General features: G+C 38.2%; 1 protein-coding gene across 2 annotated transcripts in view; it reads right to left on the reverse strand.

Annotated features, from left to right (window-relative positions):
- Window positions 1–18,826, reverse strand: part of ush2a (Usher syndrome 2A (autosomal recessive, mild)) — a 412,815-nt gene that overhangs the window by 98,008 nt on the left and 295,981 nt on the right. For both annotated transcript variants that reach the window (XM_087290677.1, XM_087290676.1), the window contains exons 52-54: window positions 18,039–18,279; window positions 11,629–11,826; window positions 9,222–9,376 (exon numbers count right to left, since the gene is read on the reverse strand). In XM_087290677.1, coding sequence (XP_087146803.1) covers window positions 9,222–9,376; window positions 11,629–11,826; window positions 18,039–18,279 — 594 coding nt within the window. The remainder of the gene's footprint in view (window positions 1–9,221; window positions 9,377–11,628; window positions 11,827–18,038; window positions 18,280–18,826) is intronic.

Raw genomic sequence — 18,826 nt, forward strand, 5'->3', positions numbered from 1 at the left:
AACCTAGTTGATAACTTGCAAAAGCATGTCACTTGCTCAAAAGAGTTCATTCCTCAAAAGCAAGTATGGATGTCAATGAAAGTGTCAGTGTCATCAAGGTGAAAAGTCCTGAAACCATTGTTTATGAACAAGATAGTCAAATGGCTTTGTCATATTTTCATTATGACAGATTCTGTAAGTTTTTTACAATGCAATAAAGTCAGATTTTGGTGACACTTCCTGAAAATGCTCAAGACAGCACTATATACTATTTGCACAGCCGTTTGAAAACTACAGTAAAGTTAGACATCACTGCATTTAGTGAGGCATCTGAGTAGACAGACACTGAATATGTATGTTTCACATTTTTCTTGCATGTGCTCTTTACAATCGTAATTTATTCACAGCATTGAGCAAAAGAATAAATCCACCCTTATTTACAACAAACATAAGCTTTTTTTTGGGTAGAGCTGTGCACAACTGTGCACAATACTGCAGTACATATTTGAACTGAACCTACAACATACATACAGTATGTCTGTAAATCATTTATAAAGTTGTTCAATTTAAAAGACAATATCAGAAAAAAAGATATAAAAATGTTTGTAAAATTTGCTTGACAAATTTTGACAACTAGTTTAACATTTTTGTATGTAATGACTTAAGTAATGAAATGAGGACTATTAGATTTATATGAAATGACTAGTCAGCATTCACAATGACGATGTTATAAACAGCAGAGAGTTGTATGAAAGCAATTGATGCATGTCCAAAAGCATTTGCAATTTGTTGGAAGAAATGAGAAACTGCTACTATGATGTGCTTAAACTTAATTAGGGACCGAGCACCGAACGGTGCAAGGCCCTATTGGAATTGCTCCGTTTATTAGGGACCGAGCACCGAAACGGTGCGTAGGCCCTATTGGAATTGCTCCGTTTTTTATTAGGGACCGAGCACCGAACGGTGCAAGGCCCTATTGGAATTGCTCCGTTTATTATTATTATTATTATTATTCTTTTCCGGAATGAATCGCGATTTTGAGGGGCTAAACATGCCCGAAAACTCACGGAACTTTGCACACGCCTCAGAAGTGGCGAAAATTTACGTTTATTATGGGTCTCGGAAGTGGGCGTGGCAAAATGACTCGACAGCGCCACCTAGAAAAATTAAACGGACGAGCCCCCGATCCACGAATCACACACATGCACGAAAATTGGCACACACCTCAAACATGCCAAAACATACGAAAAAGTCTCTTGGAGCCATATCTCAAACCCAACAGGAAGTTGGATATTTTTGACTTCCTGCGGCGAAAAAGTGGCGTTTTTGCCATTTCCAGGCGTCGTATTTTAACGAACTCCTCCTAGGGATTTTATCCGATTGACACCAAAATTGGGTTTTGTCATCTAAAGGCCTTGGCGATGTTAAATTGCGAAGCTTTAGAGTTTTCGTCGATGGGCGTGTCCGTGGCGGCCTCGCAAACTTTGACGATTCGCCACAAAACAGGAAGTCGTTATAACTCAGGCATGCATTATCCGATCTGCATCAAAATTCACACGTTTGATAAGAGTCCTGACCTGAACAAGTTTACATAACGATATCCAGATACAGTTATAGCGCCACCTGCTGGCCACAGGAAATGACATGTTTTACATCGTAACAAACTCCTCCCACAAATTTTTTCGTATCAGCACCAAATTTGGGTTGTGTTATCTGAAAGCCCTAGCGATGATATATTGTGAAGATCTAGAGTTTTCGCAGAGGGGCGTGTCCGTGGCGGCATGACAAACCTCAACGCTTCGCCATGGAACAGGAAGTCCTTATAACTCAAGCACACAATGTCCGATCTGCCTGAAACTTCACATGGTTGATAAAAGTCCTCTCCTGAACACATCCTCATAACAATAATGAAGTGGGCGTGGCAAAATGACTCGACAGCGCCACCTATAAAAATTAAACGGACGAGCCCCTGATCTACGAATCACGCACATGCACGAAAATTGGTACACACCTTAAACACACCAAAACATACGAAAAAGTCTCTTGGAGCCATATCTCAAACCCAACAGGAAGTCGGATATTTTTAACTTCCTGTGGCAAATAAGTGGCATTTTTGCCATTTTCAGGCTTTGTATCCTAACGAACTCCTTCTAGGGATTTTATGCTATCAACACCAAAATTGGGTTTTGTCATCTAAAGGCCTTGGCGATGTTAAATTGCGAAGCTTAAGAGTTTTCATCGATGGGCGTGTCCGTGGCGGCCTCGCAAACTTTAACAATTCGCAACAAAACAGGAAGTCGTTATAACTCAGGCATGCATTATCCGATCTGCCTCAAAATTCACACGTTTGATAAGAGTCCAGACCAGAACAAGTTTACATGCCGATATCCAGATACAGTTATAGCGCCACCTGCTGGCCACAGAAAATGTCATGATTTACAAAGTAATAAACTCCTCCCACAAATTTTTTCATATAAGCACCAAATTTGGTTGGTTGTGTATCTGAAAGCTCATGCGATGATATATTGTGAAGATCTAGAGTTTTCGCAGAGGGGCGTGTCTGTGGTGGCATGACAAACCTCAACGCTTCGCCATGAAAAAGGAAGTCCTTATAACTCAACCACACAATGTATGATCTGCCTGAAACTTTACATGGTTGATTAAATTCCTCTCCTGAAGACATCTAAATGCCAATATTGAATCAGTCATAGCGCCACCTAGTGACAGAAGGTAGTTTTGCTTATAACTCAGCCACACAATGTCCAATCAGCCTGAAACTTCACAGGGTTGATAAAAGTCCTTTCCTAAACACATCTACATGCCAATATTGAGTCACAGTCATAGCGCCACCTGCTGGCAACAGGTAGTTTGGCTTATAACTCAGCCACACAATGTCCGATCTGCCTGAAACTTCACATGGTTGATAAAAGTCTTCTCCTGAACACATCTACATAACAATATTGAGTCAGTTATAGCGCCACCTGCTGGCAGAAGGTAGTTTGGCTTATAACTCAGCCACACAATGTCAGAACTGCTTGAAACTTCTCATAGTTGATAAAATTATTCTCCTGAAGACATCTACATGACAAAACTGAGTCACAGTCATAGCGCCACCTGCTGACAGGAGGAAGTTTGGCATAAATCTGTGGATTTCTCAGGTTTTTTATATATATCGGCTTAAATTGTTATTGTTTACTGTTCTCTGTCATCCTGAGGCCACCGGGAGGCGGTGAGCACGGGTGCGAGGTCCCTATCATCGCTGCTTGCAGCTTTAATTATTATTATTATTATTATTATTCCGCCCCCTATCGGGGCACTTTTGAGGGTCTAAACATGCCCGAAAACTCATGAAAATTTGCACACACACCAAACGCGGTGTAAATAGCAGGTTGATATGGGTCTCGGAAGTGGGCGTGGCAAAATGACTCTACAGCGCCACCTAGAAAAATTAAACGGACGAGCCCCCGATCTACGAATCACACACATGCACGAAAATCGGCACACACCTCAAACATGCCAAAACATACGAAAAAGTCTCTTGGAGCCATATCTCAAACCCAACAGGAAGTCGGATATTTTTGACTTCCTGCGGCGAAAAAGTGGCGTTTTTGCCATTTCCAAGCGTTGTATTTTAACGAACTCCTCCTAGGGATTTTATCCGATCGACACCAAAATTGAGTTTTGTCATCTAAAGGCCTTGGCGATGTTAAATTGCGAAGCTTTAGAGTTTTCGTCGATGGGCGTGTCCGTGGCGGCCTCGCAAACTTTGACAATTCGCCACAAAACAGGAAGTCGTTATAACTCGGGCATGCATTATCCGATCTGCCTCAAAATTCACACGCTTGATAAGAGTCCTGACCTGAACACGTTTACATGCCGATATCCAGATAGAGTTATAGCGCCACCTGCTGGCCACAGGAAATGACATGTTTTACAGTGTAACAAACTCCTCCCACAAATTTTTTCGTATCAGCACCAAATTTGGGTTGTGTTATCTGAAAGCTCTAGCGATGATATATTGTGAAGATCTAGAGTTTTCGGAGAGGGGCGTGTCCGTGGCGCCATGACAAACCTCAACGCTTCGCCATGGAACAGGAAGTCCTTATAACTCAACCACACAATGTCCGATCTGCCTGAAACTTCACATGGTTGATAAAAGTCCTCTCCTGAACACATCCACATGACAATGTTGAAGTAGGCGTGGCAAATTGACTCAACAGCGCCACCTAGAAAAATTAAACAGACGAGCCCCCGAGCTACGAATCACGCACATGCACAAAAATTGGCACACACCTCAAACATGCCAAAACATACGAAAAAGTCTCTTGGAGCCATATCTCAAACCTAACAGGAAGTCAGATATTATTAACTTCCTGCGGCGAAAAAGTGGCATTTTTGCCATTTCCAGGCGTTGTAGTTTAACGAACTCCTCCTAGGGATTTTATCCGATCGACACCAAAATTGAGTTTTGTCATCTAAAGGCCTTGGCGATGTTAAATTGCGAAGCTTTAGAGTTTTCGTCGATGGGCGTGTCCGTGGCGGCCTCGCAAACTTTGACAATTCGCCACAAAACAGGAAGTCGTTATAACTCGGGCATGCATTATCCGATCTGCCTCAAAATTCACACGCTTGATAAGAGTCCTGACCTGAACACGTTTACATGCCGATATCCAGATAGAGTTATAGCGCCACCTGCTGGCCACAGGAAATGACATGTTTTACAGTGTAACAAACTCCTCCCACAAATTTTTTCGTATCAGCACCAAATTTGGGTTGTGTTATCTGAAAGCTCTAGCGATGATATATTGTGAAGATCTAGAGTTTTCGGAGAGGGGCGTGTCCGTGGCGCCATGACAAACCTCAACGCTTCGCCATGGAACAGGAAGTCCTTATAACTCAACCACACAATGTCCGATCTGCCTGAAACTTCACATGGTTGATAAAAGTCCTCTCCTGAACACATCCACATGACAATGTTGAAGTAGGCGTGGCAAATTGACTCAACAGCGCCACCTAGAAAAATTAAACAGACGAGCCCCCGAGCTACGAATCACGCACATGCACAAAAATTGGCACACACCTCAAACATGCCAAAACATACGAAAAAGTCTCTTGGAGCCATATCTCAAACCTAACAGGAAGTCAGATATTATTAACTTCCTGCGGCGAAAAAGTGGCATTTTTGCCATTTCCAGGCGTTGTAGTTTAACGAACTCCTCCTAGGGATTTTATCCGATCGACACCAAAATTGGGTTTTATCATCTAAAGGCCTTGGCGATGTTAAATTGCGAAGCTTTAGAGTTTTTGTCGATGGGCGTGTCTGTGGCGGCCTCGCAAACTTTGATGATTCGCCACAACAGGAAGTCGTTATAACTCAGGCATGCATTATCAGATCTGCCTCAAAATTCACACATTTAATAACAGTCCTGACCTGAACAGGTTTACGTGCCGATATCCAGTTACAGTTATAGCGCCACCTGCTGGCCACAGGAAATGACATGTTTGACACTATAACAAACTCCTACCACAAACTTTCCCGTATCAGCACCAAAATAGAGTGGTGTCATCTGAAAGCTCTAGAGATGATATATTGTGAAGATCTAGAGTTTTTGCAGAGGGGCGTGTCTGTGGTGGCATGACAAACCTCAACGCTTCGCCATGGAACAGGAAGTCCTTATAACTCAACCACACAATGTCCGATCTGCCTGAAACTTCACATGATTGATAAAAGTCCTCTCCTGAACACATCTACATAACAATATTGAGTCAGTAATAGCGCCATCTGCTGGCAGAAGGTAGTTTGGCTTGTAACTCGGCCACACCATGTCCGATCTGTCTAAAATGTCACATGGTTGATGAAAGTCCTCTCCTGAGCACATCTACATAATAATATTGAGTTTTTAATAGCGCCACCTGCTGGCAAAAGGTAGTTTGGCTTATAACTCAGCCACAAAATGTCCCATATGCCTGAAACTTCACATGGTTGATTAAATTCCTCTCCTGAAGACATCTACATGCCAATCTTGAGTCACAGGTATAGCGCCACCTGCTGACAGGAGGAAGTTTGGCATAAATCTGTATTTTTCTTAGGTTTTTTATATATATATCGGCTTATATTATTATTGTTCGCTGTTCTCTGTCATCGTAAGGTCACTGGGCGGCGGTGAGCCCGGGTGCGAGGTCCCTATCATCGCTGCTTGCAGCTTTAATTATTATTCTTCTTCTTCCGCGGAATGAATCGCAGTTTTAAGGGGCTAAACATGCCCGAAAACTCACGCAACTTTGCACACGCCTCAGAAGTGGCGAAAATTTACGTTTGTTATGGGCTTCGGAAGTGGGCGTGGCAAAATGACTCGACAGCGCCACCTAGAAATATGAAACGAACGAGCCCCCGATCCACGAATCACGCACATGCACGAAAATTGGCACACACCTCTAACATGCCAAAACATACGAAAAAGTCTCTTGGAGCCATATCTCAAACCCAACAGGAAGTCAGATATTTTTGACTTCCTGCGGCGAAAAAGTGGCGTTTTTGCCATTTCCAGGTGTTGTATTTTAACGAACTCCTCCTAGGGATTTTATCTGATCGACACCAAAATTGGGTTTTGTCATCTAAAGGCCTTGGCGATGTTAAATTGCGAAGCTTTAGAGTTTTTGTCGATGGGCGTGTCCGTGGCGGCCTCGCAAACTTTGACGATTCGCCACAAAACAGGAAGTCGTTATAACTCAGGCATGCATTATCCGATCTGCTTCAAATTTCACACGTTTGATAAGAGTCCTGACCTGAACACGTTTACATGCCGATATCCAGATATAGTTATAGCGCCACCTGCTGGTCACAGGAAATGACATGTTTTACACTGTAACAAACTCCTCCCACAAATTTTATGGTATCAGCACCAAATGTAAGTGGTGTCATCTGAAAGCTCTAGCGATGATATATTGTGAAGATCTAGAGTTTTTGCAGAGGGGCGTGTCCGTGGCGGCATGACAAACCTCAACGCTTCGCCATGGAACAGGAAGTCCTCATAACTCAACCACACAAAGTCTGATCAGCCTGAAACTTCATATGGTTGATAAAAGTCCATCACTGAACACATCCACATAACAATATTGAAGTGGGTGTGGCTATATGACTCGACAGCGCCCCCTAAAAAAATTAAACGGACGAGCCCCTGATCTATGAATCACGCACATGCACGAAAATTAGCACACACCTCAAACACGCCAAAACATACAAAAAAGTCTCTTGGAGCCATATCTCAAACCCAACAGGAAGTCGGATATTTTTAACTTCCTGTGGCCAAAAAGTAGCGTTTTTGCCATTTTCAGGCGTTGTATCTTAACGAACTCCTCCTAGGGATTTTATCTGATTGACACCAAAATTAGGTTTTGTCATCTTAAAGCCTTGGTGATGTTAAATTGCGAAGCTTTAGAGTTTTCATCGATGGGCGTGTCCGTGGCGGCCTCGCAAACGTTGATGATTCGCCACAAAACAGGAAGTCGTTATAACTCAGGCATGCAATATTCGATCTGCCTCAAAATTCACACATTTAATAACAGTCCCGACCTGAACAGGTTTACGTGCCGATATCCAGTTACAGTTATAGTGCCACCTGCTGGCCACAGGAAATGACATGTTTGACACTGTAACAAACTCCTCCCACAAACTTTCCCATATCAGCACCAAAATAGAGTGGTGTCATCTGAAAGCTCTAGCAATGATATATTGTGAAGATCTAGAGTTTTCGCAGAGGGGCGTGTCTGTGGTGGCATGACAAACCTCAATGCTTCGCCATGGAACAGGAAGTTATTATAACTCAAACACAAAATGTCTGATCTGCCTGAAACTTCACATGGTTGATAAAAGTCCTCTTCTGAACAAATCTACATAACAATATTGAGTCAGTCATAGCGCCACCTGCTGGCAGTAGGTACATTGGCTTATAACTCAACCACACAAACTCCGATCTGCCTGAAACTTCACATGGTTGATTAAATTCCATTACTGAAGGCATCTACATGGCAATCTTAAGTCACAGTTATAGCGCCACCTGCTGGCAGATGGTAGTTTGCAGTATAACTCAACCACACAAAGTCCGATCTGGCTGAAACTTCACAAGGTTGATAAAAGTCCTCTCCTGAGCACATCTACATAACAACATTGAGTTTGTTATAGCGCCACCTGCTGACAAAAGGCAGTTTGGCTTATAACTCAGCCAAACAATGTCCGATCTGCCTAAAACTTCACATGGTTGATAAGATTCCTCTCCTGAAGACATCTACATGCCAATCGTGAGTCACAGTTATAGCGCCACCTGCTGACAGGAGGAAGTTTGGCATAAATCTGTGATTTTTCTCAGATTTTTTAAATATATTGGCTTAAATTATTACTGTTCGCTGTTCTCTGTCATACTGAGGCCACCGGGTGGCGGTGAGCCCGGGTGCGAGGTCCCTATCATCGCTGCTTGCAGCTTTAATTGTTTTGAGAAATGCATTAACTGTTGTGCAAATGTAAATAGTGTTGTGAGAAAAGCACCAATGTAACTGAGAAAAACTGTAAAAGATAGCACAAGTGTGTCTATTTGGCCAATCAATGTCTAATGGAAACCTGTTTGGAAAGAGTTGATATTTAGGCGATAAATACAAATCTTGATATCCAACACAATAGAATTTCTGTATGCTGCTGCTGTCACTTTCAGACAAAATGCACTGGATTTAATATAGTGAGACATTTGATTTTTTTTGCTCAAATGTTTATGTTCCGTTAAGACACAACTGTGTGTTTAATTTGACAACACTTTATCTGTTCAAGTCTGATAAATGAAGGTCTCTTTGTCCATGCATATACAACTATTAAATACTGTCCTGTGTTTTCGTCCACTTGAATGTGTAAATTGATAAGTATGCATAGAATTATTATAAATAATAAATGATTAATTAATGTTTTACTAAATAAATAAATACATCTGAAAGTGAAACTGCTGGGACAGATTAACATAACGGTGGGTCATAATAAGCCATAATAGCACATAAATATCCTTCAACCAAATTGAATGGGATGAGTGTCACTAAGTGAGTGGCAGGAGAAGAGGACAGCTGGTACTGGTGTATTAACACTGCATAAAAAAACGCCATTATACAGTTTAAAATATCTCAGTACCCAAATGCATTTAAATTGCAATTTTTCTGACAATAATAGAGTATTACAATTTGAGTTCTATAAGAAAGAGACTTACTTTTGTACTGTCTGTGCAGCCAGCAGAAGTACAGGCTCTGAGCTGGTAAATGTACTCTTGAAAAGGCCGGATTCCTCCTGCATCTGTAAAGCTGTGATCAGTGCCTCTGTAGCGCTCCTGTCCATCACGCAGGATAACATAGTGACTTATCTCACCTATCACAGTACACAAAAACATGTTGAGTCAAAGAAGTGTCTGTTTCCAGTCAGTGCAGTTGGTAAAACCGACAAACTAACTTTCAAATCACAACAGATTGGCTGGCAGGTCGTTTGATTAGCACACAGAGTGAAGTCCTAATGAGCAATCAGCATGTTTCTTTACATATTAAGTGGCACAGAAGTTCCCTAAAATGAAGCTTGTTATTCTCACTTAGTGTTTATGCGCATGTGAATTTCACTCTTCATAAATTATTCTGCCCTATGCAGATTACGCTTAATAACAGGCAGGTCTTCAGAGGAGCGATGATAAAACAATCAGCTAGTTCCACTCTGTCTGAGTCATATCATTACAGCCGGAAGAAAAAGCCTGCCTTCTAGTTTGTTGGGGGGAAATGTGAGTAAATCTTCTGAGAGTCACGACTTCAGGCGTGGATTACCCAAACTGATTCACTCTGTGATTAATCATTTACATAACCAAACCTTCTACTGAATAAACACAATATTACCATGAGAAACCACATCGCTAACTGAGGCATGTGTCTTGATTTGATCTGATTTGATGGGGAAAGGAAATCAACATTTATAGGATTATTTATTCCAAAACTTCAGACATAACATTTTCAAGGTGTCTCTACCTACTGTTCCTGGGAAATTCCAACTGATCACAAATTACATTGTTTTTGTAGTAGGTGTGGTTCACGTTACTATGAAAAGTGCGATGTGCATGATATTTACTTGAAAGCAATAACATCTTGTAAAAAGTATGATATCAAACCTTAAATAGTCCCTAGTTTTTGCTGTCTACTGTACATGTGCCTATATTTGTGCCTATAAAAATTAGGATACTGAACTGGTCTAATCCCGATTAAAAATTATACGTATTATTACAATACATAATATTTTAAGAAAACATTATAAAAATATTAGGATAATAGATTTCAGTCTATAGAGTTTCAGTTTTATTAAGATTCCAAGATCAATCAATCTCAGAAATGAATTTGATTATCATTTTAAAATATGATCAATTATATATAAAAATATATTTTATATATAAACCCACCGGCCACTTTATTAGGTACACCTTATTAGTACCGGGTTGGACCGCCTTTTGCGTTTAAAACTGCCTAAATCCATTTGAGTACAGTGAATTCATTGTCATGTTCAAGAAATTAGTTTGAAATGATTCATGCTTTATGACATGGTGCATGGACCACTATTAGCATGATCCATTGATAGAAGGCAGGATGGTTCCATTGTTTCTGATTGTTTATGCCAAATTTTGTCCCTACCATCCGAATGTCGCAGCAGAAATCGAGACTCATCAGACCAGACCACGTTTTTCCAATCTTCTATTGTCCAATTTTGGTGAGCCTGTGTTAATTGTAGCTTCAATTTCCTGTTCTTGGCTGACAGAAGTGGCAGCCAGTGTGGTCTTCTGCTGCTGATGCCCATCCGCCTCAAGGTTGGATGTGTTGTGCATTCAGAGATGCTCTTCTTCATATCTTTGTTGTAACGAGTGGTTATTTGAGTTACTGTTGCCTTTCCATGAGCTGGAACCAGTCTGGCCATTATCCTCTGACTTCTGGCATAAACAAGGCATTTGCGCCCACAGAACTGCCGCTCATTGGATATTTGCTCTTTTTCAAACCATTCTCTGTAAACTTAAAAGATGGTTGTGTGTGAAAATCCCAGCAGATCAACAGTTTCTGAAATACTCAGACCAGCCCATCTGACACCCACCACCATACCACGTTCAAAATCACTTAAATCACCGTTCAGCCCCATTTTGATGCTTGGTTTGTGTCTACATGCCGAAATACATTAAAGTTGCTTCCCTGTGATTGGCTGATTAGAAATTAGTTAACATTAAATATTTCCAAAATGATGTTTAACAGAGCAAGAAAATTTTCACAGGATGCCTCATAATGTTTTTTCTACTGGAAAAAAATCTTATTTGTTTTATTTCGGCTAGAATAAAAGCAGTTTTTAGTTTTTAAACACCATTTTAAGAAAAAAATTATCAGCCCCTTTAAGCTAAATTTTTTTCTCGATAATCTACAGAACAATTCATTGTTATACAATAACTTGCCTAATTACCCTAACCTGGCTAGTTAAAATCTGCTGTAAAAACATAAATTGGGGAAAAAATAAACAAGCGGTCTAATAATTCAGGGGGGCTGATATTTCTGACCTTAACATTTGGAGGTAATCATATATTTGGAAGTAATTATATATTTGGAGGTCATTACCATTGGGTTTGATTGGGGCAGACCATTCCAGCTGGATGATGTCATCACGCAGACCCACATGACTCCAGTTCGGAGGAGACACACTGTAGGGCACATCTTCATCTGTCCTGACACGAGTCCAGACACTGAACCCACGGCCAAAACTGTTCCACACACCAACCCTATACTCATAACTGCTGTACGGCTCCAGCTCAGTGTCTGAAACACAGTCACAAAAACAACTAGTCTCTAAAGCATCCCAGGCTTCAAATTAAAACAAAAGTACAGTTTAAAGGGCAGCAGGAGACCTGCGCTTACTGTAATGCTCTTTGTTATCAGAAATACAGTGGTTTGTTGTAAACGCATGTGCAGGAAGTTATGAGTGTAAATCTTTGTGATGGGTTTCATCAGACAGACAGAAGCACTTCTAAAAGTGACAGGATGATAAAATATCCTTCCCAGAGGACACTGTTTCATAGCAGATCAACGAAGGTAACCAAGAAAACTTATTTATATATATTTTTTAAATAAATTAGAGCTATAAAAAAGGGTGTCCATTTGAACAGTCAATTTACAAATTTTCCTTCAAATAAATTACAGATTAAAATAGTAATTAGATTTTTTACAAATGTGCAAAAAAGTGCAAAAAGTTTTTTTTTTTTTTTTTTTTTTACAAATTTTTAAAAACCTTAAATTATAATATTATATATTATAACATAATACATTAATCATCATACAAAAACATCTTAAGGTCTGAATGTGATAGAATTTACCACCTGTAATTTTAAGTTTTCCAACAAGGATAAAAGGTAGAGTACATTAATTTTACCTATAAGTATCTGATTGGACTGTGACAGTAGGTGTTTCATAAAAAATTGAAGGAGATTTTAAATGAGGGACAAAAAAGGAGGGACTTGCTTTGGTAAAAAAAAACAAAAAAAATATTTATTTATTGTACTGAGGTAACATTTAATTACTACATTTTAATTACATGCTGAACTTAAAATCCGCAAAACCCCAAAAAGGGCTCAAGGGTGTTTGCTCCACAAAGTCAGGAGGAAGTGGACTGGTTTGGCATTTGTGTGGCTGGCAAATCAGCGCTTGTGGAGCATTTGTCCGAGAGCACTCAGTGTCATCTTTCTCCGGGGTGCGGGTATGGGGGCGTGAGAAACATCTGGAGGAGTGCAGGGCCACGACAGGTTTATACGCTTCTGCCCAGATGGTGGCACAGCGCTGACTAGAATCACTCTCCTCGTGCCAGCCAGCCCCTCAACTCCTGCATTAGTCTTGATTAAACAGACGTAACTAACCAAATAAATAACACCTCAGATGAGCTCCAGCCAGAGCGAGGGGCCAGCGCTCCCTCTCAAAAGATGAGACAAGGGGGCGCTCTAAACGCTAGGCTCAACTGGAATCAAAACGAAAGTTTTAGGCCTTAATATCATGCTAGTTCTAAAGTTGGCATGAATCAGATGTTAAGTTTGTACTTTTTCCCCTATAGTGACATTCATCCAATTGAAATGGTTTCTAGGGCACAGTAGCAGACTGCAAAATGAGACAGATTCAGTTCCACATGAGATTATTAATTAGTAAACGATATAAATATTACGAACGTAAACATTAGGCGAGCAGGTTACATTGTAACCACATGTCCTAACAACACTCTTCGTGATGAGATACACAGTGATAAGCAAATTGGCTGTTTGCACAAGACGAAACACAACAGTAATTTAAATAAAGGCAATCAGAAGCTCAGAATATGCACTCACTCATGAAAAGGTAAGGTTTATAATCTAATTAATACATAATAAACCTCTTTAACATTAATACATTTACAGGCTGAATCAATCATATGTTTTTAGTTTTAAAGTTTAATTTGCAATTTGTTTATTTTATCTTCAAGATCTGAGGTGAACTATCTGCTGCTGTTTTCATTATATGGCCTGATTTCATCCTTTGGCATTCGATTGGACCGTTGGAAGATTTAAATGCCAGTTTGCACTCAGTTATGGAGCATTACTTTCCACCGGATTCATTGTTGCCCACTTTGAAGACATTAAGAATGTTTTCCGATGATGATGACGAGAACAAGGAGCTATATTTTACAGATGAATCGTATCATATTTACTCGCACCACTGCCTACTGTGAAGGCAGGGCAGAAACTAAACCCTGTCCAAAAGACATTCCATGTAACAAGAAGTGAAGAAAAATCATTTTGATAGGGTGGGAATGTTATGGTATTTGGTTAAACATTATGCAGGCTAATTAATTTTTACAAAAATGAAGTATAAACAGAACATATAAAAATAAGTACTTTAAGATAAAATAAGTAAAAAGAAGTACTTTTGAGACTAAAAAGTCTCAAATTCAAAATTTACAGTTTCTAACTTCCACTAATAACTCGGCCAGGGCATTTTGGCCTAAAATAAAAATCTCGATTAATTGAACATTTTAACAGGATTACGATTAATGAACAATTATTTTATTTTTACATATATATATATATATATATATATATATATATATATATATATATATATATATATATATATATTTTTTTTTTTTTTTTTTTTTGCCTTCATGCTTCACTGACAGTTTTTGTTCAATAAATACAGTATGCTCACATATTACAAGTCTTCATTTAAAGTATTTTTTATGATTTTCAAATAATTGAAGGAAACACACACTATCTGTGATTATTTATTGAACATCAGTGTTGAACAACTGAAATTAAAACACACATTGCCTAAAACCAAGTCACTTTTTTCCTATAAAAAAGTAAAAAAAAAAAAAAAACTTGCACTTTTGGATAAAAAAAAATTATTTATTTTCAGTGCTTTTTATATTAAAAGTAGAAAATAAGTAGTATCTCTTCTAAATAAAAGACCTCTTGCATATCCTGTAAATGGAAAATATGCCGTCTCAAGGCATCTCTGGCGCAGTTTACAATCATCATCAATTTAGTGCAATGTAAAGTCAAGAATGGGTCCATCATCTTACTTGACCAGAGATCATGTGGGTGCAAAGTGGCAGCAAAAGAATAAATCAGCCTCTAAAATCATAGAATCAGCCTCTGTGCAAGACCAATCTGACCAATCAAATATTCTATAGAATCTGAAGCTTCACGCCTTCTACAAAACATGGCTGAAATGGTCACACTGCAAAAAAAATTTTGTTTTACTTGTCTTACTTGTCTTATTTGTAATCTAACTATTCAACAATTCTCAAATGAATATCATTCAATTTGATATTAAAATTAATCTGCAAATGTGGTGAGCAAAATAACTCTGTGTTAAAATGATAAACAAGATTAATTTGCTTACCCCATTGGCAGATTATTTTATGTTTTAGCATTTTATTTTTGCAGATCTAGAAAACGCTTGATTTAAGACTTTTTAGACATTTGGACTGGAAACAAGACAATGAGGGTTCAACTAACCCTTGCACATATATATTTAATGGAGCAAGGAGATTTTCAAAGTAGCTCCTATAATATTTTTTCTTCTACAGAAAGTTTGTTTATTTGTTTTATTTTGTCTGGAAAAAGCAGTTTATATATGTATGTAAAAGTATGTTATATGTACAGTATATATATATATATATATATATATATATATATATATATATATATATATATATATATATATATATATATATATATATATATATATATATATATATATATATATGTAATCGACACAGCGTTGAACTAAATTCTTCCACATTTATTAGTCATAACAATGCAGGAAGCTAAGAATGCTGAAAAAAAGCCAGAATGCTGAAATTCATCCCTCTATACGACAAGCTGAGTGGTGCAAAATGCATTGACCATACACACAAAAAGATACAGTACACTTTAACTCAATGGCTCTGATCAGTCGAGGGTTAAAAAGGAGGAAAGGCTACTTGATATGTACCACCCTATATTTAAGTTTCAGCTAAAATTATATCAGACATTGAACAAAGCTGTGCATTTCAAGGCACTTCAGTGGACCTTTAATGATGAGCTGGAAATAGCAGATTTATGACTCAAAGCAATTAATAGACACTAAAGCATCTGTTCATGTGAACATATGACATGTACAGATGTTTTAAAGTGTGAGAAACGCCCGAAATGACTACCACTCTCTTGTGTGTGTGTGTGTGTGAGCAGTACAATTTGATGCCTTTACATAAAAAACATGTTGGTCGTATACCCTTTGGTTTATTAGATATATGTGATAGTATTTTTCGCAGGGCTGTTCCTTTTGCCTTATACTGAGTGACCTCCTTTGACCCCATTTCTCTCAACATTGGCTTTGCGTAGTAATAAGGGACACAAATATTCATACATTTATAATTTGTTAATTAATTAAAGTAAAAAAAGAAATCCAGTGTACACACATATACTTGACTAAGGGTGATTTCACACTTAGGTCAATTGCCTGGACCGTACCAAAGTTCGATTGTCCCCTCTTGCCACCTTCTTGGTTGGTTTGTGTTCACATTGTCTTTTTTTCTTTTGAACCCCGGTACATTTGCGTCATCGAGCTGCTGTTGTGTGTACGGCTGTACGGCAAAATGAAAAGACGTACGCAAATCGTGATTGTTCTGCTTTTACTGAAGCTTTTGATTTTGGACATACAGAAAGCGACTCGCATCCATCTGCCGCAAAAAAATATCATAAATATTACAAACGTTCAGAACATAACACGATGTCTGCAGAAGCTGTTTATAGAGGAGACAAGCAGACATTATCACTGTTATTGCCCTGGCTCAGTCCTGCTCGTCACTAAAGTACAGTATGTGATACACACACATCCACGCATGAATGCACACACACACATACACACATGAATGAACGTTGTGAAAACGATTGTTTGTTGTACAGTTGGCGGTTCACTTCCATTATTTGGTACAATTTTATTCATACCAGTAATGAACCTGACCAGAGTTTGTGTGAACTGTACTCCAGACCACCTCTTTCAGGCAGGCTCGGGTACGATTCGTGGATGAGCACCCGAGTTCAGAAGACACGTTCACACTAGCTAAACGTATCATACTCTGACGTCAAACAAACCCGAGTGCGGACCAAAAGTGCTAGTGTGAAAGCACCCTTAATGTACTTATTAAAAATATTTACAATTTATGATACCATTATATAAAGTAATTATTTTTAAAAATCTTATTATTTTATATATTTTTTGAATTTAGATTTGTTAATAACAAAAATGATTTTTGTTTAAGTAATAAGTAATAGTGTTATTACAAATGACAGTTTATCAATAATATGAAAAAAGCCAATTGTAAACACAATAACTTAAATCACACAGTCCACAATTTTACATCACAAATTTGTCCTTTTCATTCCAATTATTAAAAAAAAACGATTTGTAAATATATATATATATATATATATATATATATATATATATATATATATATATATATATATATATATATATATATATATATATATTTTTTTTTTTAAATAGTTGGAAGTTACTCTGTTATTCCAATTCATTTTACTTATTGAAACACATCAATAGAATTTATTAATATTTTGATTGAGCTTTAATACAGGGTTTCTGCAGGTTTCATCAAGTCAAAGACTTTTTAAGACCCTTTTAAGACCATTATGAATGAAATCTAAGTCTTATACAAGATAAACACTAATGATTATTTGTTATGGCCTGGTTTGCCACAAAAAAAAAAACAAAGCAATTGTAATTATTTCTTAACGACAAGAAAATTGTAGCTGTAAACACTATTTTCAACATAATATTTCTTTTTTTTAACTGACAAGTTAAACATTGTTAAAAGTATATTTACTGTAGAGGGAATTTCCATAAATAATCAAAAATATAGATTTGTTGACTTTTGGTCTTATTTGATTGAGTATAACTTCTATTAAACCTATTGCATTTATGTTATAAAACCTTAAGTTTCATGTCTATTTATAAATATTATGTCTACTCCCCTTACTTCTGTACATAGCTTTTGTATGAGTGGAAAATAACATAAAGGGATAAACTGCTCTGTTATTATCATGAGGAACTGTGCAATTGTTTTTAGATTTTTTTTCCCTGATTTTATTAAGAAGGATTGTTGGTGATTGGATATATGTCGGCCCGATTGGGTAGCTTTACTTGGACAAAAAAAATGTAAGATCTGTTAAAAATGATTTAAGACACACAACAAAATATTTCAGTGAATTAAAGACTTTTTAAGGCCTAATATTTTGTTTTTGAAATTTAAGACCCAGCGGGCACCCTGTAATATTTATATTATATTCATTTATAATTTTATTTTAAGTCATTTTATTAAGTGCATTTATTATTTAAGGCCAAGTGTGTCTTATTTTCCACAAAATATTATATGTAGAAAAAAGAATGAACAATTTATTTAAAAAAGGGGTTTAAATTGTCACAACCATAGCTGATCTGCTTACCTGTGAAAGTGTGTCGGTTTGCCACTCCACTGTATATGAGCTCCTCTGAGGATGGGCAGAGCTGACTGTGAGCGACAACAGACGGAGCTTCAGCAGCAGCAGAGGAAGATGGAGTGTGTTCGGGGAACTGCCCGCTTGGTACCCATGTACAGATGGACTGCGTCGGGCTAAAATCACACAAGCCGCAGAACGATCCTGCAGCCACCGACACAGGACACACCGTACTGGGACGACACTTCTCCTAAAGGACACATACACACACATACACATACACTCACTCATTAGCGACAACAGTCATCAGACAACTGTTGTGTGTCAAAGTACCCCTGCCAGCGGGTGTGTATGGAGTCCTCTGTCTCAATAAATAGCACGGATGCCCCTTAATGACATAATTACAAGTTAATGACCGCCATCCCAGTTTTCTTTTCTTGGTCTCTTTCTTTTCCTCGCGAGCTCAAGCTGGGTGCGCGATGAGCTTGTGTTACAGCGAGCAAATCTGATTAATGAAGTGTGACTGCGAGTGCCTACTTCCTGAGGAGAGGAGCAGATACATCACTACTCTACGCCTCATATTTCTAACCTACACTTTACAGCATGGCGGCAGCCTGAGTTTAAAACTCACTGAAACACCTAGCACTTTCGCTGGACATAATTCACCAGTGCTAAATCTAACTAATTATAAAAAAAAGTTAAAATTTTATGTAAATTCTTTGGAATTAGCCAAACAATTAAGTAATCTAAATGACTGAAAATTAGTTATGTTTAGTGTATTCAGTTTTTATAATTGT

This window comes from Danio rerio, chromosome 17 (assembly GCF_052040795.2).
Source record: "Danio rerio strain M-AB ecotype USA chromosome 17, GRCz13ab, whole genome shotgun sequence".
NCBI classification, from domain to species: domain Eukaryota; kingdom Metazoa; phylum Chordata; class Actinopteri; order Cypriniformes; family Danionidae; genus Danio; species Danio rerio.